The 27,816-nt window shown below is 42.9% G+C and overlaps 1 protein-coding gene across 11 annotated transcripts in view; it reads right to left on the reverse strand.

The window, feature by feature from the left end:
• The window catches only part of UNC80 (unc-80 homolog, NALCN channel complex subunit), a 122,877-nt gene that overhangs the window by 32,580 nt on the left and 62,481 nt on the right, over positions 1-27,816 (reverse strand). For 9 of the 11 annotated variants that reach the window (XM_058027906.1, XM_058027900.1, XM_058027902.1 and 6 more), the window contains 21 exons: positions 26,013-26,210; positions 23,042-23,149; positions 22,209-22,347; positions 18,439-18,620; positions 17,943-18,074; positions 17,241-17,427; positions 15,695-15,826; positions 15,082-15,225; positions 13,593-13,693; positions 13,222-13,308; positions 12,275-12,458; positions 11,586-11,680; positions 10,631-10,720; positions 10,175-10,276; positions 7,992-8,172; positions 6,422-6,690; positions 4,201-4,335; positions 3,028-3,166; positions 1,328-1,424; positions 625-795; positions 333-425 (listed from right to left, as the gene is read on the reverse strand). In XM_058027906.1, the coding sequence (XP_057883889.1) occupies positions 333-425; positions 625-795; positions 1,328-1,424; positions 3,028-3,166; positions 4,201-4,335; positions 6,422-6,690; positions 7,992-8,172; positions 10,175-10,276; positions 10,631-10,720; positions 11,586-11,680; positions 12,275-12,458; positions 13,222-13,308; positions 13,593-13,693; positions 15,082-15,225; positions 15,695-15,826; positions 17,241-17,427; positions 17,943-18,074; positions 18,439-18,620; positions 22,209-22,347; positions 23,042-23,149; positions 26,013-26,210 (2,966 nt within the window). The remainder of the gene's footprint in view (positions 1-332; positions 426-624; positions 796-1,327; positions 1,425-3,027; positions 3,167-4,200; positions 4,336-6,421; positions 6,691-7,991; positions 8,173-10,174; positions 10,277-10,630; positions 10,721-11,585; positions 11,681-12,274; positions 12,459-13,221; positions 13,309-13,592; positions 13,694-15,081; positions 15,226-15,694; positions 15,827-17,240; positions 17,428-17,942; positions 18,075-18,438; positions 18,621-22,208; positions 22,348-23,041; positions 23,150-26,012; positions 26,211-27,816) is intronic. The other 2 variants (XM_058027903.1, XM_058027897.1) reach the window with 1 other exon arrangement.

A 27,816-nucleotide genomic window follows, 5' to 3' on the forward strand; every position in this document is an offset into this window, starting at 1 on the left:
TGGACTCAGCAGGAAGCAAAGCAGAGAGTGAGAGAGCTTCAGCAATATACTTCCAGGGGGCTGAAAGGGGAATGAATCATTTAGGCTGTGTGTCCTCCATTTTGATACTCTAGTCTTCTGTTGTTTCAAACTAAAAATCCTAGTCTTGGCTGTTTTGGTTATCATCAGAAATGCAGTCCTGGGGAATGTGCTCTTTGGATGTGACTGTTTTCTCCCACAGTACAGTACCCAGAGCACTCCCTCAAGCTGTCTGAGATATTACCTTACCAAAAAAATCAAACAGAACAAACAAAACTGTTTCAGAAAATGAAAAAAAGAAAGAAAAGCCTTACCTGGTGTTCACACCTGCTGACATGGTGTGGTTTGCTGTTGTGGTCCCTTTATGGCCTTGGTCACATCGACTCATCTGTGGGGCTGTCATAGGCCTGGCAGGGAGAAGGAGAACAGCACACTGCACATTAAATCTAACAAACACAGAAATTCTGCTTTTCCTCTGAGAACATGCACCAATTTTACCAAGCCTGAAAAACTCAAGCTAAGCTGCGTGTTGTGGCCTCCTGGGCACTCCCTGTCCCTGCACAGACAAGCAAATGCAGGCTCAGCCCCTTGGCCCACGTGTGTTACCTGGTGAGAACTTCCACACTGTACAGGAGGGCCTGCAAAGAGGTGGCCAGGGCACCCATGGAAGCAATCTCCTCACGAGCTGCTGTCCCTGTGTCCACCTGAGATGTCTGGCGCTTCAGCTTCTGCAGGTAACAGGGAACCAGGGCTTCCAGGACCATCAGCATCTGCAGGCTGGGAAAATAACAATATTGGTCTGTTTTATCTTGCCATGCCTGAACTCACATTAGGTAGAGGCTTAGGTTTCTATCTGAAGTCCCTAGATCTGCAATTAGGCAATGATTTTATTGCTTCTCATTAGAAGTCACGAACCAAAGCAAATTGGATTAGGAACTTCAGGGGGAAACCAGATGATGCATGAAACAATAATAACAATAATGATAATAATAACAACAATAACAACAACAATACTACTACTACTAAAAACCCCCTGGACTTTCAGGTATCTTCCAAATATGTCCTCCATTTGCTAACAAGTATTTTCCCTTCCAAAGACTCTTTTCTACCCAGATTCCCTCTTGCAAACTAACAGATGTACTTTGGAGCTGGTGTTACCCCTAGGAGGGGGTAACAGGCAGAGGCTTGGCCTCAGAGAAGCCCCACACTTGGAATCCTTTATTCTCTGCCTTCAGCCTTGCTTTCACATACCATAGGCAGCTTTTATGCCTTTTCTGAGTGTGCACAAATCAAGACAACAGATTTTCACCTTCTGAATGACTCAGGAGCATAAGCCACCACTGTCACACACAGCTTGATGGCTTCACTGATGGAGAAGGTCAGATCTTCATTCCCATAGCAGAAGTCTGAGGGAGTAAAGCAATATGAGAGGATTATCACACAATCACACTAAGTATGAAAGGAGCTAACACATTTCCTTTGCCCCCTCTCCTCTTGCTTGCTTTTCATGTTAACAATGCCCAATAGGCTTTTGGACAGATAAAAATCTGTCTCTGTGAAAGAAACAAATGCTGCACTCCTACCTGAACCCTACTGCCCAGGAACTCAGTGAGTGAAACAGCTCTGAGCAGGTCACCTGCTGCTGAGCAAAATGCCTGCAGAGTCCTGTTTCAAACATCACCCATCAAAAGCTAAGTCTTCAGCTCATATATGGCAAGGACACGTGTCAAATTAATGATAATTTTTATGCTTCCTATGCTTTTTATTAGATGTTCCAACCACACAAAAAGTGATGCTGATGCACCACTGAAGGCAGAAGGCAGTTTTACTTCTCAAAAATCAATCCCCTTTTATACTCATAGCCACATGGGAGCCAGCACAGAAGTGACTCTGTTTTGCTAGTGATTTCAGAAAAAGGTTTCAAAAGCATTTAAGTTACATACTACAAATACAAATTTGGGCATAATTAGTTTTGGGCACTAAGAACCTAGAAAGAATAATATTTGTACAAGAAAAATATTTTTAATAGAACAATAGTCCTGTTTTCAGAAGTGACTTTGGGCAGGAACCCAAGGCAAAGTTAAGGTCCTAAAACATGTAAATAATAATTCTCATCTTCATATGGAAGATACCAGACACACAACATACTCATCCACAGTCTCATCATCAACTCATACTTGAGAATTTTCAGAGATGTTTTTAATTGTCCAGAAACAATTAAAGAAACCTCCAAGATTTTATACAAAAGTTTGGTACAATCCACAAAGAGGAAGAAATATCTTCTGTTTCTGTACTACTTTATATTAAAACTTTCTATATCATAAAATCCCACTTTATTACAAAGCTTTAACTCCAAGGCCAGACAGGCTTCACAGTGCATCAAGATAACCAGTATTTCAGAGCAGTGCAAATTTGGAAAACAAGTTGAAGATCCTTATAAAAATCACAAAGCAGCCAAATTCTTAAATGCAGCATTGCATGGATAACTATCAAGAGACAGAATGTCCTGGATACACCATAGAGCCATAAATATTCTGCTTTATGATAAATCAACAGCCTCCCCAGGAGCTCAGCACTGCTGGATGTCTGAATTGTATCCATCATCCTCCACCAGTCACAGTCTGCCCACAGGAGAGGATGCTTCTGTTTCCTGTCCATGTGGAGCAGAGGATGACACTGATCTTATCAGCATAATACAGTTTATCAGGCATCTTCATTCTTCACTCACACATGTTAAAATTCAAAATGCCAGAGGCTAGTCTCAGACTAGAAGGCTTTAGGCAGGAAAAATAGTTTTGCAATAAAATTAATTAATAATTGCCCTCCTGCAGAAAATATCAAAAGGATGATGGTGATAAAGCCAATCTTAAAAGCCCCATGAGGCACAGGAGACAGAAAGGACATTCCTAAAGAAGAGAAGGGCTCCGAAGAAATCATGCTGCACCAAATGTCTGTTGAATTAATAAACAATAAACCAGAATTACTGAATACAGGATGCTTTACTATTACCTAATGACTTTAGAGGCTTTTCTGCTTTCACCAGCTCTAAGATGTCCAAAATGTCTGGAGTCTCTCCCTCCAAAGACTGCAGCAGGTCAAACAGGCACTGAGCTGACACTCCTTTGCTGGTTCCATTGTTTGTAACATCCTGTTCCAACAAGAGACATTCATGTCATCCCAGCAGGAATGTTTATCTGGAGGTGTGGACAACCTTTGGTTCTGACAAAGGGTCCACATGGAGTTCAGGAACTCACTGCTTTCAAACAATGAGCCTTGCCTGACTCAACAGACTGATGCTACTGCACACAGATCTTTGCTGCCCTGTGAAGGACAAAGATAGGTGTGCTGACTTCAAATTAAGATCCCATTAACATGCCTAAAATGTTAGAACATCATTAATGAATATTTCAAAACACGACTAATCTAGTCTTAGACTTCACATGTACTAAAAACTTGGTATTAAGCCTTTAATTCCTATTGCTGGATTCTCAGAACAGATTTGCATTTAAAGAGTCGTAAGCCATTATAACTCTTTAAGTGTTATGGATATATTTTCTGAAAAATAATTTTGTTAAGATTTTTTTCTTCTAAGAAGCTGAGAAGCCTCAGAAGAAAAGAAAAACAATAATGATCTGCTACTGTAGAATGCAACAGGTGCATCTTTGATTGGTCCATGTGAGTTGTTTCTACTTAATGACCAATCACAAGTCCAGCTGTGTTGAGACTCTGGTCAGTCACAAGATTTTATTATCATTCCATTCCTTTCTTTGCTAGCCTTCTGATGAAATCCTTTACTTCCGTTCTTTTAGTATAGTTTTAATCTATCATTATATTCTAATCTATCATAAAATAATAAATCAGCCTTCCGAAACATGGACTCAAGATTCTCATCTCTTCCCTTGTCCTGAGACCCCTGCAAACACCACTCCATTTAAATAGCCAGGTAAGTCCTTTCATAATACATTTATCCATAGAAATTTAAAGTGAGACCACATTTACTGGCCTGGACACCAGCAGTCTGCCATCTCAGCACCCTGCTCCATCAAGTGATGCACAGAAGCGTGCAGAAATAAATCTGGACCCGGTTCTGTGCATCACTGAGTGCTCTCTGCCTGTGACCTCTGATGGGGGCTGGCTGCACTCACAGGCTTCCCCCCAGACAGGAGGGTGGCTGTGACTCACAGGGAACTCCAGGAGAGGGGCCACGCTGGCAAAGAGCTGCAGGATGAAGGGCTTGCGGTGCAGGACGTAGAACTGGCGGCACGCGAACTCGATGGCCTGGCGCAGCTGCGGGTTGCTCTCGTAGTCAGAGTACACCTGGGCACATGGAAAAGCACGTGGAGGCTCTGCTCCAACTCTGCACCTCCTGAGCCCAGATTCAATCAATTACAGCACTGGCATTCCTGACAGGTTTGTCTAACACACTGTTAAGGATGGAGACTGGACCACCCCTCCCTGGCAATGCATTTCATGGTGTCTTAGGGTACAAGATGTGCCTGGGGCTGTGTGTTCTATCACCATCCCTTAGAGGTGGGGCAGTTCTCTTCTGTTCATGGGGCAGTTTTCTTTATCTCTTCTACAACCAATCCTCCCTCCAGGAGATCTCTGCTGTTCATGGGCCAGTGAGTGTCCCTGCATGGATGATAAAATTCCATCATCCCACTGGGAGATGCTCTGCCCAGGGGAGGAGCCAAGCATTCCTACCTGGATACAATCTGAGGTTTGGAACAGCACAGCAGCCTTTGCCCACTGCATTCCCAGAGAAGCAGCTTTCTCCTCCCCTGCATTCCCAGAGGAGCAGCTTTCTGCTGCCCTGCATTCCCAGAGGAGCAGCTTTCTGCTCCCCTGCATTCCCAGAGGGAGCCCAGGCCCATCTCCAGCAGCCCTGGAGCTTCAGAGGAAACCTCCCCCCTTGTGCAGGATCCCTGCTGCAGCAGAACCACAGCTGGCACTGCAGGAGGGCTGAGCCAATATGGGATGGGACTGTGCCACCTCCCTGACACACAGGGGGGCAGCTCCTGCTCTGACTCTGGCAGTGCTGTTTTGTATTACTACATTTTTTTTACGTTATTTTTTTCTTCCCTAATAAAGAACTGTTATTCCTATTCCCACATCTTTGCCTGAGAGCCCCTTTTCTTTGCAATTGCTTTTTTATCTCCCAGGAGTAGTATTTTAATAATTCAGCAGTTGACAATAATTGAGGGTGAGGATAGGAAAGAATTACAAACTAATTTCTCTCAATATGAAGTGATAATGAAGGGAGAATCCTCTGCAGGACTGAATGGTTACTGTTGACAACTTCAAATTATGTTTTTAGACTATTTTATTTCAAATCTCTTGTGTCTCATTAATAAACCCCTGCACTGCTTAGCTGGATCCAATTCATACTTACCTAATCATGGATATCAGACTTTCCAGCTACTACACAGGTTGTTTAGATAGCCAAAGTAAATCACTGGGTCTAATAATTGTTCTCTGTTAACTAAGTGAAAATGAACATGTATAGGGATTCTTCTTTTCTGTATCTGCATTAAAATATTAAATCTCTACTTAGATACTGCCTTTGAGCCCTACAGAAATAATCCTTTTTATGTTTAAAAGAAATATTTTTTATGTTTTATTTTCAGTAGCTGATTTTCAACAGGAAAAGAAAATCAGCTCACTTGATCATCTCTAATCGAAGAGAAACTCCACCTCTGACACTTCCAATATTTGTCATTACTCACAAGAAAAAACATGCAATTTTTCATAAATGTTTTGAGTTATTTTCATACTTAAAAAGTGAATATAATTTAGTTTTAATTAGCAAGTAGTAAATCCAGATATTTCAACTATTTCCCAAACTTCAGCCACCCCTGAAATAAAAAACATGGAGAAATGCCTAAGGGCCAAGAATGGCTCAGAAATTTCACATTTCTGTGTGGAAATACAGAGAAAGGAAAACAGACATTTATTTACTTAACACAATGTAGAACAGAAAATTTAGCAATTTACTCAAGCAGGAAACAGAAAGCTAATTTGGGCCATCCCATTGTTGCCTTCTTGGGGAATCTAAAATCTCTTATGAGGACTCAGCAGATCGAAGTTTCCCTGTTGTCAGTTCCATCATGGAATCACAGGATGGTTGTAAGGGACTTCAAAGCCCATCCAGCTCCACCCTGTGCCATGAGCAAGGATACTTTCCATTATCCCTGAATGCTCCTGAATGTTCAAGCTGGCCTTGAACACTCTCAGGGATGGGGCAGCCACAGCTTCTCTGGGCAACCTTTGCCAGGCTCACGGGGAAGAACTCACGGGAAGTTCTTCTCACGGCAAGAATTCCCTGCCAAGGTGTGACCTGCAGCTGCTCCCTGTCAGCAGGACATGGCAGCATTCCCTGGCATTGCCCCTGGGCATGGCTCACCTGCAGCATGCTGGGCAGCACCCACTGGTAGCCGCTGAGGGAGAAGAGGTGGTTGAAGTGCACGGCCGTGTTGATGACGGTGGCGGCGTACTGCCTGAGCAGGGCGCTGTCCTCGGGGTGCAGGATCAGGGCGCCGTTGAACACGTTCAGGAACAGCATGATCTCATCCCCCCACGGGAACTCGCTGGGCATGCCAAGGAACATCTCTTCCAGCAGCTTAATCCACAAGCTTTTCTGAAGGGTGTCTAGACCAAAGAGCTCTTTGCCGGCTGCAGGGGAGAAGAGCAATCAGCAGCAGTCAGCTCTGTCCACCACAGCCAGCCTCACCTCACTGCAAAGAACCATCCCACAACCATCACCACAATCCCATGACCATCCTTCTGCCTTTTAAAAATTATTTCCCCCATCCTGTGTTTCTTTAAGTGCCCACAGAACTTGAGCAAACCTTGACTGAAAGCATCAATATGAAGATGAAGAATGAGAAATATCGCACAGTTCATTAATCTGCTGGTTGGACACTCTTCTCTTAAAATGTGGAAGATTTGAGCTTGCATGTGCATCATTTGCCCCACACAGAGGCTGTGCAGATTTATGCTCAGGTTTTATGTCCCAGGTGACTCACACACTACAGGAAACTGATGCAGAGTTACAATAATGCTTCTGAAATCAAGGTACAGAACTTGCCAATGCTTACCACTGTGCAACAATGGCCTGTTTAACCTATTTAGCATCTGCTTTACATCCAGAGCAAAGTTTCTATGTGGACTGTTTCTTTATCCCTGCTGCAGAATTTGCTCAGTCTTCCTTGGATGTCAATTGTTTCCTCAAAGTAGATGGCAAAGAACTTTGAGAAATTCTTTTTAGGTAGTCTCACACATAATTTTAATAGTCAGTTAAAACTTATTCTCATTTGGGCCCAAAGCAAGTAGCCTTGCCTGGAGAATTCTAACACTGAAGCCTTTTCTGCTGCTGTGCTTACAAACCAGCAACTTTTTATCGGTTTCCTCAGGAAGAGATTCATCAGCTTCCAGAAAAGCTGCAAGCCTGTGTGTTAGTAAGGCAAATGAAGCACTCACTGTGGTGCCTTAAGGGCTGGAACAGAGGCTAGACAGAGTTCAGAGGAATAAAGAGGGCATTTGTTGAAGAGCCTTCGAAGGCCACATCGTGGCAGTGCCAGAGCCACAGTCATGGCTCTGCCCGGATGGCTCCAAGATGGAAGCAAAAGAGAGCTTGGTCACAAGATCTCACATTTTTATAAGGTTTTGTCCATTAGCATAATGGAGTTAATTGTCCAATTACAGCTCCAGCCCATGAAGTCCCATGCCTCTTGTTTTTCTCTCTTCAGTCCACGTTGTTTATGCTCTTGGGCCTGAGATTTGTATCAGTTGTCCTTGAGAAGGAATTGTTCTGTCTCCCTCCTCTGTGAAGTGAGCTTACCAACCCTTAATATGAAGCCCAGACCCACACGCTAAAGCCATACAGAATCTGAAAAATATAAAATCTAAACCCTGAGGCATCAGCTGAACTCTGTGTGCCTTGTCCAGCCCTCCAGGAGAGCAGGGTCTCGTACCTCGGGGGTCGCTGAAGAGCGAGAACTCGGCGTCGATGGCGCTGCGGGGGAAGGAGGGCAGGCGCAGCAGGTCCTCCTGCAGCATGGACACGTGGGACTGCTTGTGGGCTGGAGGGATCTTCTGCGTCAGCGAGATCAGGAACAGCACCCGCCCCACCTCCTCCAGCTTGCGGGTGAACACCTGGCAGGGAAACAGAGACAAAGGTCTACGTCAGCCCAATCCAGAAACCTTTAAAATGTCCGTGCACTTCAGCAAGTTCAGCTCTAGGGCTTGCTCTTGACAAGGTTTCTGCTGCTGAGATGACTCCAAGGTGTTAGAAAGTCTTTTTTTCCCAGCCTCAAGACTGAGGAAGACGACAGGATTCTTTGGCTCTCGTTCTCAAGGTTGTTTATTTTTTTTTTAAATCTATAACATTTTTTCCCTGACCTGCCAAGGTCTGTCTGGCAAGTCAGGTTGAGGCACACTGACCACCCTCAGTGGTCAGTGTGTTATCTTATTATACTAAAAACTACGTGTATTTGATTTACAATAATTTTTAAATACTTATTACTTATGTTAGACAGTTTGTCTCTACTCTAAATTAATCCAGAAGTGCTACTATCACTTAGAAGATGGAGGCTAAAAAGAAATAGGAAGAACGATAGGACACGCCAAAATTCATCTATTTTGCTTCTTGAATCTTCATTCTAAAACTCCAAAATTCTACTTTTCTACTTTGTGATAAATTCACTATTATTTTATTCAAACTCTTGTGGTTTGTAACTCTTTCTACAAAGTTGGTCATTGTTTCTATTGCTTAAAATCAAAGGCACAGGTGGTTTTGACTCTGTGCTAAGGTTTTTGAGCTCTCTGTTAGGTTTTCAAGTCCTCCAGGGCAGCTAGAGGAATTTCTTGGGTTCTGACAGCTCTGATCCAAAGGATGCTGCACTCATGGCTCAGAGGATCATTGTGAAATTCACAGGGCTGGTGTTGCACCCTCCTGCTGGAATTTGTGTGCCACAGTTCTCCAGCCCAGGTCTCCAAGGTGGATTGTGTTTGTAAAAATGGATCTAACAACATTTTCAGTCTTCTGGAGGACCCCAAGTGGTTATGGAACAATTTCCAACTTTGCCGTGGGTTTTTCTGTAGATTAATGTAAGCCCCAAGGTGGTCAGAGAAACCAAACCCAAGCTGAAAGCCACATGTTTGTATTTCCTCTCTTCAAGGCCCTAGATTAAAGTCAACAAGAAGTTGGAATTGCTATCTACCTTCTGGGATAAGACATCTGGCCATGGAAAGTATATTTATAATTGCAAAAGAAAAGTACTCAATAAAACAAAGCAAGTATTTCTCCAAGTAAAAAAGTACCTTTTTTTGCTCCTCAGTGGTGGTTGCTACACTGTTGCTTTCTTTTCTGAAGCTGGATGTTTTCCAGCAACATCTTGCATGACTAGAGAGAGGCTAGCAAATGTGTGATACAAGTTTTTACCTTAGAAATATTTTGGGCTCTGAGTGCTCTAAATATAAAAATGTGGAAAGCAAAATAATGCCCTGACAAAAATGTGAAGCCCATTATAAGCATTTTTGGATCATGTAGAGTGTATTAAACTCATTTATTTGTGGGACACCTCCTAGAACCAGAGTAATTTCTGTCAGGGAAGCAACCAAGTTGATCCCAAGTAATTTCAGATTTCTACTGACTTTCTACTGACAGATGCAGCACATGAAATATTGTCCTATTCTGTGCCACACACATATGAGATGGCATTGACTTTCTTTTCCATTATTTTAGCTGCTAGTAGCTCTTAAGCAGCATTATAGCTGTCTTTTATAACCACTCATGATGGTATTTTCCTATTCTTAGTAAGAACACAATTACAATAGCTGATTTTTGGCTACAAAAACACAACTGTTAATACTAAATGCATAATATTTAAGCACATTTCTGCACATACTTTTTAAAATTTTCTGCAAAATGATCCACCTAAAAGGAAACTGGCTGGACAGAGCTGGGGAGGGGGGAATTCACATCACACTCTAATCTTCCTTAATAATGTACAGAATATGTGGCCTCAAGGCAGATTTCACCCGGACTGCTACTTCTCCAGCAAAGCTTTTGATCTGCATGCAGCATGAGGAAAAGCCTTTAAAAGGGGGGAAAACATATTTTCAGGGTTTGTTTCTGGTTAGAGGTATGAGTTACCTGTTTCTGAATGAGCTCTTGACCCTTTTCTGGATGCATCTGCACCAGGTTGAGCTGGGGAGAAACTGACCTCCGGAAAGGATAAATATCACGGACATAGGTCTGCCAAGAAAGGGAAAAAGTGTATTTTAAACAAATGTAATCACTATGGCATCACTCAACAGAATGGAAAAAAGGGCCCTTTAGCCCTTCCTGAAGGGAAGGCTTTCAGACAGTGTCAGGCATCATGAAAGAGCACAAACAGAAGAGAAATCTGATCTGTTCTAACAAAACTAGACATTCTTGTCTTCTGCCTCTCCCTCTTCTCTCAATTTCCAATCTTTTACCACACACAGCTAAAGATGTGATGCTCACAGGACAGAACTCTATTTATAGGCTGTTTTTCCTCCTTTAGATAACCCTGATGTTTAAAAAGAAGCAAGATGAAAAGTCACAGGGACTTGATCTTTGCCTCACCTTGTTGTAGTGAATGAGATTCCAACGCTTATCCATTAAAAAATAATGAGAAGACTGAGTTTCAGGTATGTTAAAAAACTCCAAACACTCCTGAAAAGAAAGAAATCAAAACATCCTGTTACTTTTTAGTTGTTTGGTACAAATACCACAACATCCAAAAGAAGAATATCCATCTAATAATTTATAAAGCTACAAACATGCATGCCTCAATCAGACTGGCACACTGTTGGGGCTTTAATTATTTATTTCCTTTTTTAATCATTAAGGTATGTTTGTGATAATCAAAGCATGCTGACCTCACAATCCTGAAGACTGGTGTTAATTATCTTGATGTCTTGATATCACACATATTTGTCTGACTGGATGAGCCATATTGGCCTGGGTATTTATCAAGATTTAGTGATAAGTGGTATGCAGAGACACTGAAGTTCTGACCCTTCCAAACACTGAGATGTGATTCCCAGTAAAATTTAACACACTCAGTCAAACTGAAGCCTTTACAAATCTGTTTCCTATGTGGCTCAATTAAAACCACTCAGGAAATTTTTGGCAGAAAGCGACTGCATAGCTCCTGGCTACCAAAATATTGTTGTGGCTACCAAGCCATCATTTTCACTCTGATCTTGATCAATTTCTCGTCTCTAGTGCTGATAAACCCAAACATTTAAATGATTTGTGTATTGATCAAAGGTATACAGCAAATACCCAGCAAGCTGCAGTGTCTCCAAATGTAGTTGCATTTGTGAGGTTTGATTTCAGAGTATTTCTATTATCCTTAAATGTGAGAGCCTGTTTATTGCAACCAAGCTCCCCTCCCAGGGAGACAGACATCCCTGTGAGCAGAATTTCCCTCCCTGAGCCTGGGACAGGATGATCAGGCAGAATGGATTGCTGGCATGCAGGTATGGCAGCATGTCATGTCAGCAGTTTGTCCATCTCAAACACTGACTCCTACCTTCAGCAGAGCCTCAAACTGTGTGTCCTCGTGGACTGGTAACTGTGTTGGGATGTCACACTCATTCTGTCCATGCACAACGAGGGTTTTTGTGCCTGGAGGAAGAAAAGTTGTTGCATTCTCCCTGGTTTCTTTAATTAACTCAATTTTAGGAGTCTGCCCATGGAGGAAGAGTGGTACTTGAAATTCATTCCTGGACAGGCAGACTAAGCCAGTCCTGTCTAGAACCATTAAGCAGTGTTAACATATTCTCCCACTTCCACAGTTTAATGAGAAATTGAGCTGTTCCTAAAAGGATGAGCTGACTTTAGCAGCAACTGTCAGCTCTGAGGAAGAAACATGCAAAAGGTCAAACCTGTTTATCAGCAAGATATCTCGAGCCTGAATGATCGAGTTTTACAATGATGCTGCTCCAGCCTTTCACAGCCCAACTGGCACAAAGCTCTGGGTTGAAATACTGTTCTAATTCACTTTCTGTCTGCTTCTTTTAGAGCTCCTAAAACCTAAAGTGGTTTTCTGAATCTCAAGGAATCAGCAGTAGAATTTACTGACTGAATACTCAACTGAAGGAAAACTGCCTTAAAATATGCAGCCATTTGTAAAAGTTTTTTTTTCTGATCCAGACCTGATGTATCTTATTTTTGGTAAACTGGGCCATAAAGTGAAGTAAATTTAAAGACTTATTATACCTGGCATTGAAGCCGTCACCAGCAGCTTCACTTCACACTGTTCCTTCTTCATGGTCTGTTTGAGATCCTTGAAGAAGAGTCCTTCAACATAACCCACCACTTCCCAAAGGAAGGTGAGAGTGGCAGAAATGGCATCCATGCCCCATTCACACGGAGTCCGTACAAAATACATGATCAAACCCACCTGCAAGGAATGAGAAAGAGGAATGTCAGGTTGTACACACTCTTTTAACTGTGCAGAGCATTGAACACAGAATATTCTGTAACACAGAATAACAGTATTGTTCTACCTTTCTTCATTCAGAGGGATAAACTCATTAAACTTTCATCTTGAAATTTTATATGCATTAAAGAACAATCTGCCTGTACTATTCTTCCTTTTTCTAGAGATCATGAGGACTGGGGGCAAAATGTACTCCTGCCTTAAGCACCACTGCAGATGAGGAGAAGTGAGAATGTCTGCAGTTATAGATTTCCTGTTCTTTATGCTCTGAAATGCTGCCAAGTAGACAACTCACAAACTTCAGAGGGCTCCCTGGAGAAGCATACATCTTGTCTGCAACACCTCCTAACTACATTTCTCCACAGTCTTGAAAGAAGTTGCTAGATCTGCTCCAAGAGGACTGTCTATCAGCAAAGCACTTTCTGAACCCAAATTAAGTAAAATAATTAAAATTTTTTTGGTGCTGGGACCCTTCTAATTGTCTTCAACTCATTGGCCAAGGTTCAGTTCAGAAATCCATGACAGGCTGCTTAGGGATTTAATGAAAACAGAAAGGTTCCTTTTCCTCTCCCCAGAAGGCCAGAAAGGCTGGTGGAAGCCTGGTGGCTTGCACGCACAAGCAGGAGCAAGTATGAGCTATATAAGAAAAACTGAGTGCATTTATTGCACACGTGAAGGCAAAGGAGAGATTCTGGGCTGCACAGTGGGCCCACAAGCTACTCACCAAGTAGTTAAAGAGGATATGAGATGTCTGGGCAGGAAAGTCTCCAATGTTCAACAAAAGCTTCCTCAGCATATACATCAGCTCATCCTGGAAGAAAAGCAAAAGTTTTTTTTCTTCCCATCATGCCTATGCCATGTTCCCTAAACAGCTGCTCAAAGCTTGGCTGGGAGCAAAAGCTCTGCTTAGAGCTGATAAATCAACTGTGTCCTGTTTACATCAGGGGACAAAGACTGAGGCCAAATGATGGCACGCTGCATTATAACAGCAAATGTTCTCTCTCCAGTGGTGTCCCTGGAGTGCTCCCCACCCCTGAGGAGCTGTGTCCCTGTCCCTGGGGAGGGGCAGCTGTGTCCCTGTCCCTGGGAGGGTACCTGGCGATTGCTGATGGTGAGCTTCTCCAGGAAGTGCCGCAGAACTGTAGAGGGATCCTCAATCAAGCAGTTCCACAGGACCTGCTGGGCAACAGCACTGACTGGGAGAGAGAAAGGAGACCAGGTCAGAACTGTCTCTTGGAAGAGCCATGAACTGCTATACTTAAAAAAACCTCCCTAGTCCTCTTCCTTACTCTGCCATATTTTATACTGAACACCCAAGACACCATTTGATGCACTGGAATTCCTGGTAACCAGTGCAGTGATCCCAGAAATAATAATCACAGGTTATTTGAACCTTCCCTAACCACTGGTGACATGACATGAAGCACTTCACAACTGTTAAATAATTGATTGGATTCATAACTCGAGCTGGAAAAAAACCCCAGCAACTGAGAGAAATAAATTCATGTACTTGTTTTGTTCATGCAAATAAGTTCAATTTCATGGTGATTCATAGAATGATTTGATCTGGTGTTGGTGAACAGTATTAGGTAGTCAGAGGGGAATTGTGTTCATGATCAACTCCCTCAAGTGCAATTAATTGCAATTTTCTGAAGGTCAACAACAACATAGAATTACTCATTATTTTGTTTTCAGTACTCAGCTCCTGATCACAAAATCACACATACATTGTTTAGAGGGCTGGCTACATACAGCTAAAACTGAATACAAAATGTAACAGGAAATTAAATCCACAACTAGCTGACATGATGAGTGAGAGATGAACGAAGCAGAACAGCCCACCAAGCCCACCAGGTATTACCACTTTCAATAAAACAAATACAAGGAAATATACTATTAATTTACAAAGACCATAACATAGGCCATGACCAAAATGTTCAGGCTGTGTAGAGGTGACATTCTGCTTGTGATTGGAACACAAAAATATGAGTGGGCACAGATCTCCAGAGGTCTCCAGTCCAAGCCCTGCTTGGAGCAGGACTGTCATGTACACTGGGTATAGTAACCACAGCTATGACTAGCCAGGGTTTGATAACCCCTGTGCATGGAGAATCAACAGAAATTATGCACTTGGTGATTAACTTCCTTCATAATTTCTAAACTGAACTTCCCAAGCTGTAAACTCGAAGTCAGCGTTCTTCTAACTCTCTGTTTCCTTTGAATCACAGCAAACAAGCCCAGCTCCTAGAGTTCCTCCTCAAAGAACACTTGTGTTACGCTTCTTACCATCCTTGTATCTCCTCACCAAAATTTTTCAGCTTCTCAATATTTCTTTTGGGCTTCTTACCATCCTTGTATCCCCTCACTAGATTTTTTTCAGCTTCTCAATATTTCTTTTAATTAGGGGCTTTTTTAGGGTTCCGAAGGGGCAAAATCCTCTCAATGCCAAACACAAATTATGCAGAAAATAAAAACTAAAAACCCTACAAAGATACATTTCTATTGCAAATCTACATTCAAAGTTTTGACACTGGTTCTGTCATCCTTGAGCAACAATGCCTTGAAGTTTAATGGAGGTCAATACCAGCTACTCCATCCTCCCGGACTTCTCCATCTTCCATCAGGTGGACAATGGGGAGCACTGCAGCACAGATGCATGCTGGAAACACAGCCTGGGGTGGCTGGGGCACGTGGTGGTTTGGGGTGTGCTCCGTGGTGTGCTCTTCATCTGGAGCAGTGAGAGGAAGAGGAGTCAGGGAATACACTGTGCTACTATCTAGACAAACATATATGTTAGTGCCTGTACATGCAGAACAAAGATCAGAACACATTGCAAGCACGACAGGTTTGCAGCTATTTCAAAGTACAAATGAAGCCTCCAGCCAATTTCTTGATCAAGAATTTTCACTGTAAATACGTAATTTTTCAATTTACATTTCTTTTCTTGTAGGCAACCCAGTTCTTTTTGCTAAAATCTCTTTTTTTTCAGCTGGAGTGCTCCCTGTAGCACTACTCTCCAAGCAGAAAATGAGAGCAAGAGGGGTAAATAAAATAACGAAGGGCAGTAACTTATTATAAAGAAGCTCAAGCTTGGGAATATATTTGGCAAAAAGGAACACCAGAGCTTTATGGGTCAACAGGAAAGGCTTCCAGTGAATGAATCCTAGGAGGGAATGCTGCAAAGTGAAGTCACCCACCTTCTGCACTGACTGCTGAGCGCACCGACCACACGGAGCCGCGGCGGAAGGAATAATTCCTGTGGGAGGTGCTGGAGGTGCAGGACGGGCTCACGGACAGGCGGCGGGAGGCCAGGTTGGCAACTTCTTCTACTGACAAACAGAACAGGAAATGTCAATCCAGATCCAGCCAGCAGGCTCCAAGGAAGCTTTTGAAGGACAGCAATTGCAACCCAATCAGAACGCTGAAAAATTGTCGGGTAATTGTGTAGAATACACAATTTAAAAGCTGTCAAGATCAGCCAGAGAGGTTTTTTGCTCATGCTTTGGGAAACAGCAGAACATTGGTGCATAAGAATGTTCAGTGCTCTGGTGCATCACATTTTAATAGAGAAAACCCTGAAAAATCCCTGGAAAAAGCCCTGGGAAAAAGTCCAATAAATCCCAGAAAAAAAGCTCTGGAAAAATCCTGGAAAAACCTCTGGAAAAAACACAGGAAAGAAATCCTGGAAAAACCCTTGGGAAAACCCTGGAATAACCCCAGGAAAACCTCTGGAAAATCCCTGGGAAAAACCCTATAAACCCCAGAAAAAAACTCTGGAAAAATCCTGGAAAACCTCTGGAAAAATCCTGGGAAAACCTCTGGAAGAACACAGGAAAAAACCCTGGAAAAGCTCCTGGAAAAACCTATTCATCCACTCCCTGTTAGCCCTCATTGTTGCCCTCAGTTTTTCTTAAAAATTAGGATTTCTGCTTGCAGATTACCCAGTGTATGCTTAGATCTCATCTACTCTCTACTCACCTAATGGCACACACTTTGGAATGCCTTTAAGGAAGTTTTTGTGCTCTGTTAGCCTGGGCCAGTAAAACTCCTCACCCACAGACTAAGCTTATTCTGACTCCTGCCATGTAATTTTGGCTGACTCAAAGTTTGGTACTGAGGTTGATTTGGTCACCTGAGTTCCCCCAATATTCACCACAAGGGTAGAAAACCTCAGGGGCAATTCAGAATATCCTAAGTTCTGTTTCTTAAGACAGATACAGCCAAAGAGCAATTCCTCCCACACTTTAATTTCTAAAAAGTTGAAGTTAGGAAAGATGGATTTCATTCCTACTGTCGCATATTCTCTTGTGTTAAATCCTGCAAGAAACTGGGAGCTTTGAGATGTAAAATGCTGCCAAGTTCCACTGAAGTTGGGGCAGATGGGGTCAGTCTCTTTATCACCCAGTAAGAACTCAATATATCCAAGGTTTTGTCCCTTTTTTGGTACTGATTTTCAAATACACTTTTTCTCAATGACTTGGACTCGTCAACAAATGGACGTTGTTGGGACCTTCCTAACACTAAAAATCAGTTTTCCTGGACATCACTGCCCTAAGCAGTGCTCTATAATTTTCAAACACACTTTTTCTCAATGACTTGGACTCTTCAACAACCGGATGTGGTTGAGACCTTCCCTAACACTAAAAATAAATTTTCCTGGATGTCGCTGCCCTGAGCAGCGCTCTGTGTTTGTGGGAAATGCTCTCAGGTTGCTGGAATGCAGTCCCTGGCCCCAGAGCACACCTTCCTCTTCCTGCTCAGAGCTTGGTGTACAGGATGGCTCGTAGCAGGCCTCCTGAGTGATGGGGATGGCAGTGATGAGGCTGGCTTCCCTGCCCAGGCGCTTCTTCTCTTCCTCCTGCTGCAGGTTCTTCAGGATATGCTCCGCTCGCTGGTGGGAACGGGACACAGCTCGGGCAGAAAAGGACTTCTGTTGGGAGCAAGAGAGAAGAAACACAGCCTGAAGCTGTTAGGTAAGGTGCACACAGATTTTCTGATAAAGGCTTAACCTCAGTGAGGTTCATCAGCTCAGTTTCTAAATATAAATCAGACTGGTGCCAGCTAAACAGAGATTCACCAGGAGAATTATTGGAAATAAACCTACAATGAGATTTGGTGCAAACTCATCCCAGGAGACACCACAGGAACCAGTGCAGACTAAATTGTCTCTCCGGCAGTTCTAGTGAAAAAATCTTCTCTTGGAGAGAGAGCAGCTGTGTGCTTCTAAGATCTAAGTCAGCGTCTCTTACAGGGATATGAGGTGCAGTGCAGTACCTCAGTGAACAAACAGAAAAGCTTGATGCCCATGTAGAAAATTCTGTGTCCTACACTGACTATACTAGATTTTTTCCCAACAATCTCAGAGTTAATCCACATCTTTTGGCTTAATTTACCCCACACCTCTACAGAGAGGAATCAGTGCTTTCTCTCAGGATGTCTGCTTACCGACTGATCTTCATTGATAGGGTCCTGCACACTCCCACTGCACTGAGGGACCCAGGGAGGGTCAAACATTGGCACAGATGGCATCCCCAGCACAGGAGAAGGCAGAGTAAAGTTTATACTTGGAGGAGGAATCTAAACAAAACCATGAAAGACATCTTGTTACAGCAAACTATTGTCAGTATTGTTAATTGAACGTGAACACAAGGACCCAAGGCATAAATTAACTCTGCCAATTTTTCCCACCTCTGTATCTCACTGCACTGTAGCACCATGTATGGCACTCATCTTCTCTCATATTTCCTGACCTGAGCTCCCATTTTATTCTTCCTCTTTTATACAGGACTTCTCCATATCACCTCCCCCACTAGTGAGACTTATACAATAATTTTTTTTTTCCCTAAAAACAGAGTTTCAGGAAATTTCATGGCAGTCTGTCATGAATCATCTATCCCATAAGGTGAGCTGTAAATACCATCATTAAGCTTCATTTATCTACCTTGAAGATCTGCTGTGCTCCCTCTTCCATCCTTGGCCACACTTGATATCTGAACCTCCAGAGTGTGTGAAATTTAAGGATGGCATTCAGTCTTTGCACTGTTTCTGGGTGATGGAATTCGGACATCAGCATGTCAGAAACAGCCTCTGGCACTTTCACAGCACACAGCAGGAACATGGCAGCTGCAGGGAGAGAACAGCTGATCACCTGTGTTTCTCAATAATATATTTATTTTGCAAAGAAAATCTGCAGGTGTAAAAACCCACACCAAAAGAAACCCCACAAATAGGATCACCAATGTACCACGCCTAGAGGAAACTGCATTGTGCTTCATGAAACCAAGCACGTGTCATTCCACCTTTTGGAGCCACACAGCATTACAGTTGAAGCTTGCAAATTCTTCTGGAAAACCTGCTTTTTAAAATAGAGTACCCCTTTGATCTTCTCAGCTGTGACTTGTTCAAAATAAGAACATCTCTTGAATTAAAAGGACTAATTGAGTTCGGCTTTCAAAGGTTCCACTTCCAAGTGATTTCTGTGTTACTTAATCAAGGCTGATTTAACAGAAACTCTGCCTTTAGCAGAAGCTCTGGAACAGGAGACAGAGCCCCAGTAGAAGTCATCTGGATATTTTCATGCATAAACCAGTTTTTATTTCAGTGGGCTCCATGCAATGATCCCAATCTGTCTCCAAGAGAAAACAGAGCGAGACAAAGGACGAAGCAAAGCAGCATGATGGCAGCTGAGGCAGGACACTTCTCCTACCACAGAAAAGTTTATCTGGCCTTTCCACCACCTGGTGCACATCTCTGGACAGCCTTCCCCACCTCCATGAAGAATTGAGGTGACTCAGGCCAGACAAAGGTCAAGCAGTGAGTTATCCGTGGTGCCACAAATGAAACTCCAAATAAACAACTGAGTGTAAAACCAGGTGGGAGGAAATAAGCTACAAATTCCTGAGAGACAGCTTTACAATCTATAAAAGCTACACAAAATTCTACAGGGACAGAAGTCTCCTACACACTCCCTGAAATGTACAGGGGATATTCTCCATCTTCTCCTGCAAGGTCAGATGTGACTCCACAGACACTTTCCCTGGGAATTGAGAGGAAAGATTCCATGTGTACCTCATCACCAGTACATTGGATTTTAAGCTGTACTGTTTCTTTGCTAGCTGTAACATAGGTACCTCTGTTGTGCACTGTGTGTTCTCTACTAGTAGCTCTTTTTGTTTTATTCCTGTGTAGCAAATAGTCTGTTTAAAAGCTTATGTATGTTAATTTTGTGTCTATTAAATAAATAATTTATTCTATAATGAACCAAATCAGCCATTATTAAAGAATTTGAGAGTGAGAGTGGGTTTTGGGGTGCTGGCCGCCCCAACAAAGCTACTGCCTGCTGCCAGAGGCCTGGGCAAAAGGCAGGGACTTATCTAAGCTCCCATCTCTATTTATAATAGTTGCTTCAATGGATCATATTTGAATATAAAGAGACATTAATTAAAGTACAGACTGATGGAGGTCAGTGAATGCAGATGGTGTCAGAGGGGCACTGCAGGAGGCAGAAGCAGAGGGATTCCTGTTGCTCTGGGAGCTCAGTGGTGTCAGAGAATCCATGGCTTCCTTGACCAGCAGCTCCCTGCAGAGCACTGAAGATAATCTCTCCAGATTTGGTGGCTGCTCCTCCACAGTAGCAAGAAGACATTTGCCAATGTTTTCTTCAATGCTTATTCAGCAGGTGCCAGGCCCCAGAGCAGTGTTTGTGGGGTTAGTCTCTGACTGCCTGGGCTCCTGGTGCTGCTCAAAATCTGTGGGGACCTTCAGAGAGTTCCTTCTGCTCTCTGATCTCCTCAGACTATAACAAGTCTTAGCAGGACACATGTAAAAGGGTGAGTTCATTCTGAGGCCACCAAGAGCAGAAACAGAGCCTTGGGAGAGGTCAGCAGATGGTGCTGCAGTACATGAACAAGGCATTCTTTTTATCCACCTTCTGTTTTTTTCTTTTTATCCAGTTTCTGTATAGCAGCACTGGCTTTGACCTCAATGAATGCAATTTATGTTTGGGCTGTATTCACCTTCTTCTAAAAAAAGCTACTACAAACCCTCAAATGGATTTTAGTCCTCCCTTCAAGAAAGGGAGAAGAAGGAAGATGTATTTCAGAGGCTGCTTTGGAGCAGCAGCCAGATAGCACTCCTCATCCCATTCCCTGTAACCCATGCAGATTTTTTATTAGAATCACAGAATCATTAAGGTTGAAAAGGACCTCTAAGATCATATAGTTTAAAAAGTATCCAAAATTATTCCTTTAGAAAGGGACTTGAAGCAGAGAAAGGAGTACTGCATCAGGCAGATTATTTCTTCATCTGAATCCATTAAATAAATATCCTACATATCATATAGGCCCCTCATTCTTCCTGCTGTCCTAACAGCATCTGTTACACATAAATATCTCACTTCAGGGACCAAAATTGTGCATTTAAGTGCTGTGTTCTAGGTAATTGTACATCATGCTTTACAGTAGCATTAATACTTTGAATTGCTAAGGAAATATTTCTTCTGACATATCCTGTTTATTTTTTCACAGCTGGTCCGTAGGTCAGTCATCTTTTGGCCAAGGGATAAACTCTGAACCTAGATAATTTCCATGGGAGAAGATCCAAGCTCAAAGTGGAAAAATTCTTATTACTACTTTGCAACAACGTATATGATGGTAATAAATTTCATGCCAGGTGCAAAATTTCAAAGTCCTGCTTTCACAAGTATATGATGTCCTAATCATCTCTCTTAAAGATGCCTCTCAACTATGTGTCATCAGCAATCATCTGTGTACTTTAAAACCAAGTGGAAATGGAAAATTTTAGATATTTAGTACAATAACAGTACTTAATGAGCAATGCTGCTGTCTCCAAGCAACATGGGAATTTTCCATACAGCTTGACAGGAGCTATGACAGTTTCACTCTCATTCCCTGTGTCACTTTTGGTATGAGCTCTCAATTGGTACTAATACTTTAGGTTTTAGCTTTTATATTTTTCAGATTCTGTGCTGCTTTAGTGTGTGAGCTCCATGTTAGGGGATGGTGAGCTCTCTTCACAGAGTAGGGAGACAAAACAATTCCTGCTCCAGCTGGGGACTAAGGACAGCTGATACAGATTTCAGGCCCAAGAGCATAAACAATGTGGACTGAAGAGAGAAAAACAAGAAGGGTGGGACTTCATGGGCTAAAGCTATAACTGGACAATTAACTCCAATATGCAAATGGACCAGAACTTATAAAAGGGAGAGACCCCATGACCGAGTGTCTATTTTGTGACCATTTGGGTTCATCTTGGGTGCAGCCCTGGCTGGGCTCTTGTGCTGCCCAAGGTGGATCCATTGAGGCCTTTTAATAAATCCCTGCTTTATTCTTTATTTCCATCTAGCCTCTGTTCCAGGTCAGCCTTCTCAAGGCATCAGTACTAACATTTCCATGAGGCAACATACAGAATGCTTCAGTAGACTCTGGACAGCCTGAATCACAGTGTTTCCTCTGCCTACAAACCCAATTGAACACAAATACTAATTTTAATATTCTCCAAACATCCACCACATTCAGGGCCCCAGAGAGAGTGCCCTCCTGATCCTTCTGACCACCTCTTTTCCACAGAGCACACAAAGGTCTATGAAAACCAAGAAACGTGTGGTGCCATTCAGGTTCCTCCACTGCAGAACTGCCAAGTGCTGTGAGTTGTGCAGCCACAGCAGCCACCCTGAGTGTGTGGCTGTCTCACCTGCTGCCCCAGCCATGTGCTCGTCCACGCTGAGCAGGAGCTCCCAGGCTGCTGGCTGGATGTCCCCGTACATCTCCTCGGTGAGGATGGGAGCCGCCTTGATCAGCAGCGACAGAGGGGCAGGGGACAGGCTCATCACCTGCAACAAACCAAGCCACGCCTCAGGGCTGAGCAAACTGTCCACAGGGGAGAACACACTCAGTGATTTTACTCTGGTTTTGGTCTGCAAATTACCCACCAATAACTTCTAAGTTCAACTATTTCAGAAAATGCTCCACAGAAGGGACGTGGCCTTCAGCTTATACTGAAAGGACAGTGTTTCCAAATTAGAGTTTTTTGCTTGTCCCTCACATCATCAAAACACCAAAAACGAGGACAGAAGGAAAGCCAAACTCTCCCAAAGTGGTGCACAACCAGCAATACAGGTCCATTAAACTCTCGCTAAGAACAGGCTGTTGCTTCTTCAGGAACTTTGAACAAGTAAGAAGAAAGAAAACAAATACTGTAAACTGACAGGCTGCAGTTAAACATACCTGTGAATTCTTTGTTTTTTTTTTTAATCCTCAGCTCTGGTGCATATGGCACTATGGAAAGCCAGAGATGCAGATTGTGATTTAATGGTAAATATTTAAAGGATTCTTTGACCATGTTTCCTTAAGAAGTTTAAATTTAGTACTACTCAGACTGGGAAAAGATGTAGAGCTGAACTGATTGATATTCAGGAACAGCTCTTCACATGGGCTTAGAGATCCATATTTATTTTCCCTCTTGTTGCATTTTAACATGGCACCTATATATCTGCCTCACTAACTAGCATATGGTCTAATCAATACCTGATTCCTGATGTATTTTAGCATTCCAGAGTCCTTCTTCCCTTCCAAGTTGATATCGATCACTCTCTTTTTAAGAGAAGGAGTTCTCAAGCATGACTTGTCTGAGCACTGGAAGGAAATAAAAACAAAGTGGAGTTCACTTTTATATTGCTCAAAATGTGGAAAAGGAGATTATGTACAAGAGGAATTTCCATATACTAGAAACCATCTGGTACCAGAGCTGTAGCACAAAGCCTTCTTTGCTGGCAACAGGCCTAGTATCAGTGGGACAACACATTTCATCCAATTTTCTTCTATTTTTAACAATGCCTTTGCCAATAAAATCTTAAGGCAGAAGTCAGTAAACCAAATGAACAATTTTAATGTTCTCTGTGTAATCTTCACTGGTGGCACACCCATGTATTTAGTTAAGTAGGTTATAGGCAAAAAGTCTACAGGTTCTCTCTAAAAAATTACCAATGGAAGTGTTCAGTGTACAGAATGATTCCTCTCACAGAATCATAGAATTACTGATGTGGGAAAAGACCTCTAAAGTCAAACCAATAATCTAATGCTGCCAAGTCCACCACTAAATCATGTCCCCAAGTGCCACATCCTTGCTTTTTTTTAAGTCCTCCAGGGATGGTGACTCCACTGCCTCACTGGGCAGCCTGTGCCAGGGCTGGACAAACCAATCAGAGAAGAAATTTTTTGCTAATATTCGATCTAAACCTTCCCTGGTGTAACTCAAATGGCCCTGAGCCATTACCTCTCAGTCTTGTCCCTTGTTTCCTTGGAGCAAAGCTCAACATCTGTAGTGAGAGTCCTATGTATTGGATAGGTGGGTCCTGTTGCTCTGGATGAGCTACAGCTGCGGGGTCCTTGGTTGGGCAGCAGCTGTAGCTCATGAAGGCCACTGGGATAAAAGGGGGTGGGTCGAGAGCCCAGAAGGAGCCCCTGTGAAGCTATGAGGAACTGCATGGTAGAAAACCAGCTGGAAGGTATGGACTTTAAGAATATCATAACAAGAGTATGGGACTCTAGAAATATGAAATACAATAAGATAACAACAACAATTGGTGACCCCGACATGATGGAGGTATGCAGCCTGAAGAGCTGTGGAAAATAAGGACAGCCTGAGAGCTGTAGCAGCCTGAAGAGCTGTGGAAGATTGTGTGTATTGTACTTGTGTGGTGTACGAGGCCTTTGAGTCTTGGGATAAAACATGTATTGTAAAGGGAATGAATATATTGTACTTGAATATCTATATTGTATTTGAATACATCTGTTAGTAATAGAAAAAGGGGGAAATGTAGTGAGAGTCCTATGTATTGGATAGGTGGGTCCTGTTGCTCTGGATGAGCTACAGCTGTGGGGTCCTTGGTTGGGTAGCAGCTGTAGCTCATGAAGGCAACTGGGATAAAAGGGGGTGGGTCGAGAGCCCAGAAGGAGCCCCTGTGAAGCCATGAGGAACTGCACAGCAGAGAGGAGCTGCATGGTAGAAAACCAGCTAGAAGGTATGGACTTTAAGAATATCGTAACAAGAGTATGGGACTCCAGAAATATGAAATACAATAAGATATCAACAACAAACATCCACCTGGCTGCACCCTCCTGTCAGTTTTGGAGAATGAGGAAGTCCCCTTGAGCCTCCTTTTCTCCAGGCTGAGCTCCCCCAGCTCCCTCAGCTACTCCTGGTGCTCCTGCCCCTTCCTCCTCTCCATTCCCTTCTCTGGACACACTTCCATGTCCTTCTTGGACTATGAAAAAAAGCAAAGATTGTCAATTTCTCTCTGGAAGTGAGGTCTGTGCAAACACCCTGCGCGTGTCTGTAGGAGACCTCACTGCCTCTCAAATTCTTTTTTCCTGCTGTTTCTTAAATGCTTTGATGGTTTGATGTATGATGAAATGCCTATCTCTGTCGTGCAATTCAAAGCTAGGGATGAAACAAGCCAAAGAAATGCACACTTCTTTTGCTGCCTTTCATGAAACACACCAGCTACTCATCTCTTGCCTGCCTTCTGCAGAGGAAATGACTGCTTCTCTTTCTAAACAACTTGTGCTTTTCCGTGCTAGAGGAAAAATGTGGGGTTTACAGTTTTCAGGATAGCAGAAACATTAGATTCTGATTCACCTGCTCTGTGCTTTATTCCATGAAAACATCCCTCAATTTCCTAACTTGACAGGAAACAAACAATCTCCTGGTTGGTGAAAAAAGCATAATTAATTTTTCCCCTTCGTATGCCACTGCCAGCCTCTTTACCCAGCTGAAAGCTTCGTGACAGTTCCATGAACACTTTTGTCTTCAGTGTTACTGCCAAGCAGTTGAATGGCTCTGCCATTACAATTATTCAGGATAACTGTAGTCTGCCTGCTGTGGTTTAACTGTTGACACAATTCAGTTGGTGTCTGGGTGGGCACTTTCCTGAAAGCAGAAATGTATTTCCACTGACGTTAAAAGTACACTTTTACATATAAAAAGGCACAAAGTTGTCTGAATACCCTGCTGAAAGGGTCATTAAAAGGAGACAAACATTAAAGATCAATGTGTACAATTCTTGGAACAGCTGAGAGATCAGACCTAAAAGAAAGAAACTATATAAGATTTTACAAGAATTTCAAGAGTGATTATTACCAATAGACAAGAAAAAACATGAACAAAGAGAGACAGAATCCACAGGGTAGTAAGTAGAGGCCACAAAAGAGCATTAAAAGTGAAGTCAGGTTGTAAGCTTTTGAAATGACCTTATCAGCAACTAAGATTCATCCCAGTCAATAGAGATGACATTCCTTAAATAATGCTGAATGATTTAATTCAACATTAATGACTTAATTCAGCATTCAGGGGTTTTTTTACAGCAAAGCCAAGCTTAGGAAAACCTGTATCCATTTTGTCATGAAAGAGCTGTATGAGTACATCACGCAGTTTGCAAAGGCAACCATGACATGTCTGGACCAACCCTAAAACATACTGCTTTTTCCATCTACTCACTTCCTTCTGCTTTTTGCCTCTTGCCACGTTGTTCAGGGTGCTGTTTTCCCTCAGGGAGTCCACTGTGTCCCCATAGAGCAGTTTGATGGCGCGGACAAGGCGGGCGCAGGAGCGGCTGTGGTGCAGGTAGCAGTGGGGGTGACAGTAGTCAATGTGTGTGCAGATGAAACTTTGCTGGTTGCACAACAGGATCATAACCTGGAAATTAAAGCATAAACGGTTGCCTACAGAAAACGGAGCTGCACAGGCAGGGATTGGGATGGGCAAGCCAGCTTTTTCTCAGCCTAGCTAGGGAGGTGTGAAGCTCAACGCAGGTTTAAAAAGGTATTTGTCTGTGTAGGTCTTCATACTGACAAAAGGTTTGCAAACTAGCTGGGCATGGCTAAAGAAACATTAGTGCTAACAAAGAAAAGGAACAGAGCTGCTATAGATGTGTATATTTGGCTAGTGGCAAGGTTAAGGGTGAGGAAAACAGCATACTCTCAGTTTGTATCACCATTCTGATATGAGAGCTTGGACTGGAAACCATCAACCACGCAATTGTTAATAAAGCTGCAAACCCACCATGCTTGGGGTTAGTTTCCTTCAAGGGGTGCAGAGGGAAATATCTCAGGATGCTCTCAGGTAGAAATAAGCTGTGTCAGTTGCTCTGCATGTCATTGGGCAGACCCATCCAGCCCAGCTCTATGGGAGCTGGCTCAGTTGCTGTTTCTACTAGTGTTGCCATATGGCAGCAAGGAGTAGTAAAACTTAGCTAGAAATCAGGTAAATATTTTGGAATTTAGCTATTCTGAGCCCTGCTGCAGAAACACTGGTATTAGTCTCTAAGCTACTTAATTGAAGATAGCCCTGGCAAGTCTCCACTTGAGTGACCATTCTCTGGTGTAACTCAGATGGTTTCCTGCCAGAGGAGCAAAGCTCAGCCCAGCAGCTCTTTGTACATTGATCTTCACATTACACACAAACCCAGCCTCTTATTAGCACTGAGGAAAACACACAGACATCTCCAAGCCATTCACACTGCAGGTCTTAAGAGGCCTTTATGAATCTTTGTGTTCCCCCCCACAATCCAGTGCAGAAGTACCCAGAACTACCAGAAGGAAGCTATCCCAATTTTTCATCCACTGTGTCTATGTCTGTGCAGCTGCAGTCTGATGTCTCTCTCTCCAGGCTGCCACATCCTTCTCAACCTTAAAATACTGAAACTTCTAAAAATGACAGGAGCTTAACCTAAAATAAATCTATGGAATGTTTGTGGGATTCCTGTGTTTGCCTCCTTGTTCTGGCCTCCTATCATTTTGGGGTCAGTCAAGAATAACTCAGTATTTTTATCAATGTGCAAATCATACAGCAGCAGTGTAGAGCTTCTACCAGCCTCTGGTCCACTGTTACAAATTGCTGTAATTTAGAGTAGTGAGGACACCAGGCTCCCTAAAGGACATGTAAAGGAAATGTTGATGCCTTCACAGCAGCAACTGGAACCAGCGATCCTTTGGAGTTGTTTGCTTGTGGCAACTAAGTAAAGCAGGCTTTTGTTTTGCCTGTAGTTTTAGTGACCATCTACCCACACCTCCTTTCTAACAAATGGAAAAAAATAGCATTGTCATGTAATATTGGTACCTGTGTGTCATTAACTGTATCAGGTGATTTTTCAATCCTTTCTCCTGTGCAAGGTTATCTCATGTAAAGTGAGACAAACATCTCAAGTTTCTTTCAGAATTCATGAGTTCATGCAGCTTCCCACACTGAGCAAGGACACCATGATGTATCTTAAGCTTCTAACTAGGGAAATTCCCTTATCCAC

The sequence above is a fragment of the Melospiza georgiana genome, chromosome 7 (assembly GCF_028018845.1).
Source record: "Melospiza georgiana isolate bMelGeo1 chromosome 7, bMelGeo1.pri, whole genome shotgun sequence".
NCBI lineage: Eukaryota > Metazoa > Chordata > Aves > Passeriformes > Passerellidae > Melospiza > Melospiza georgiana.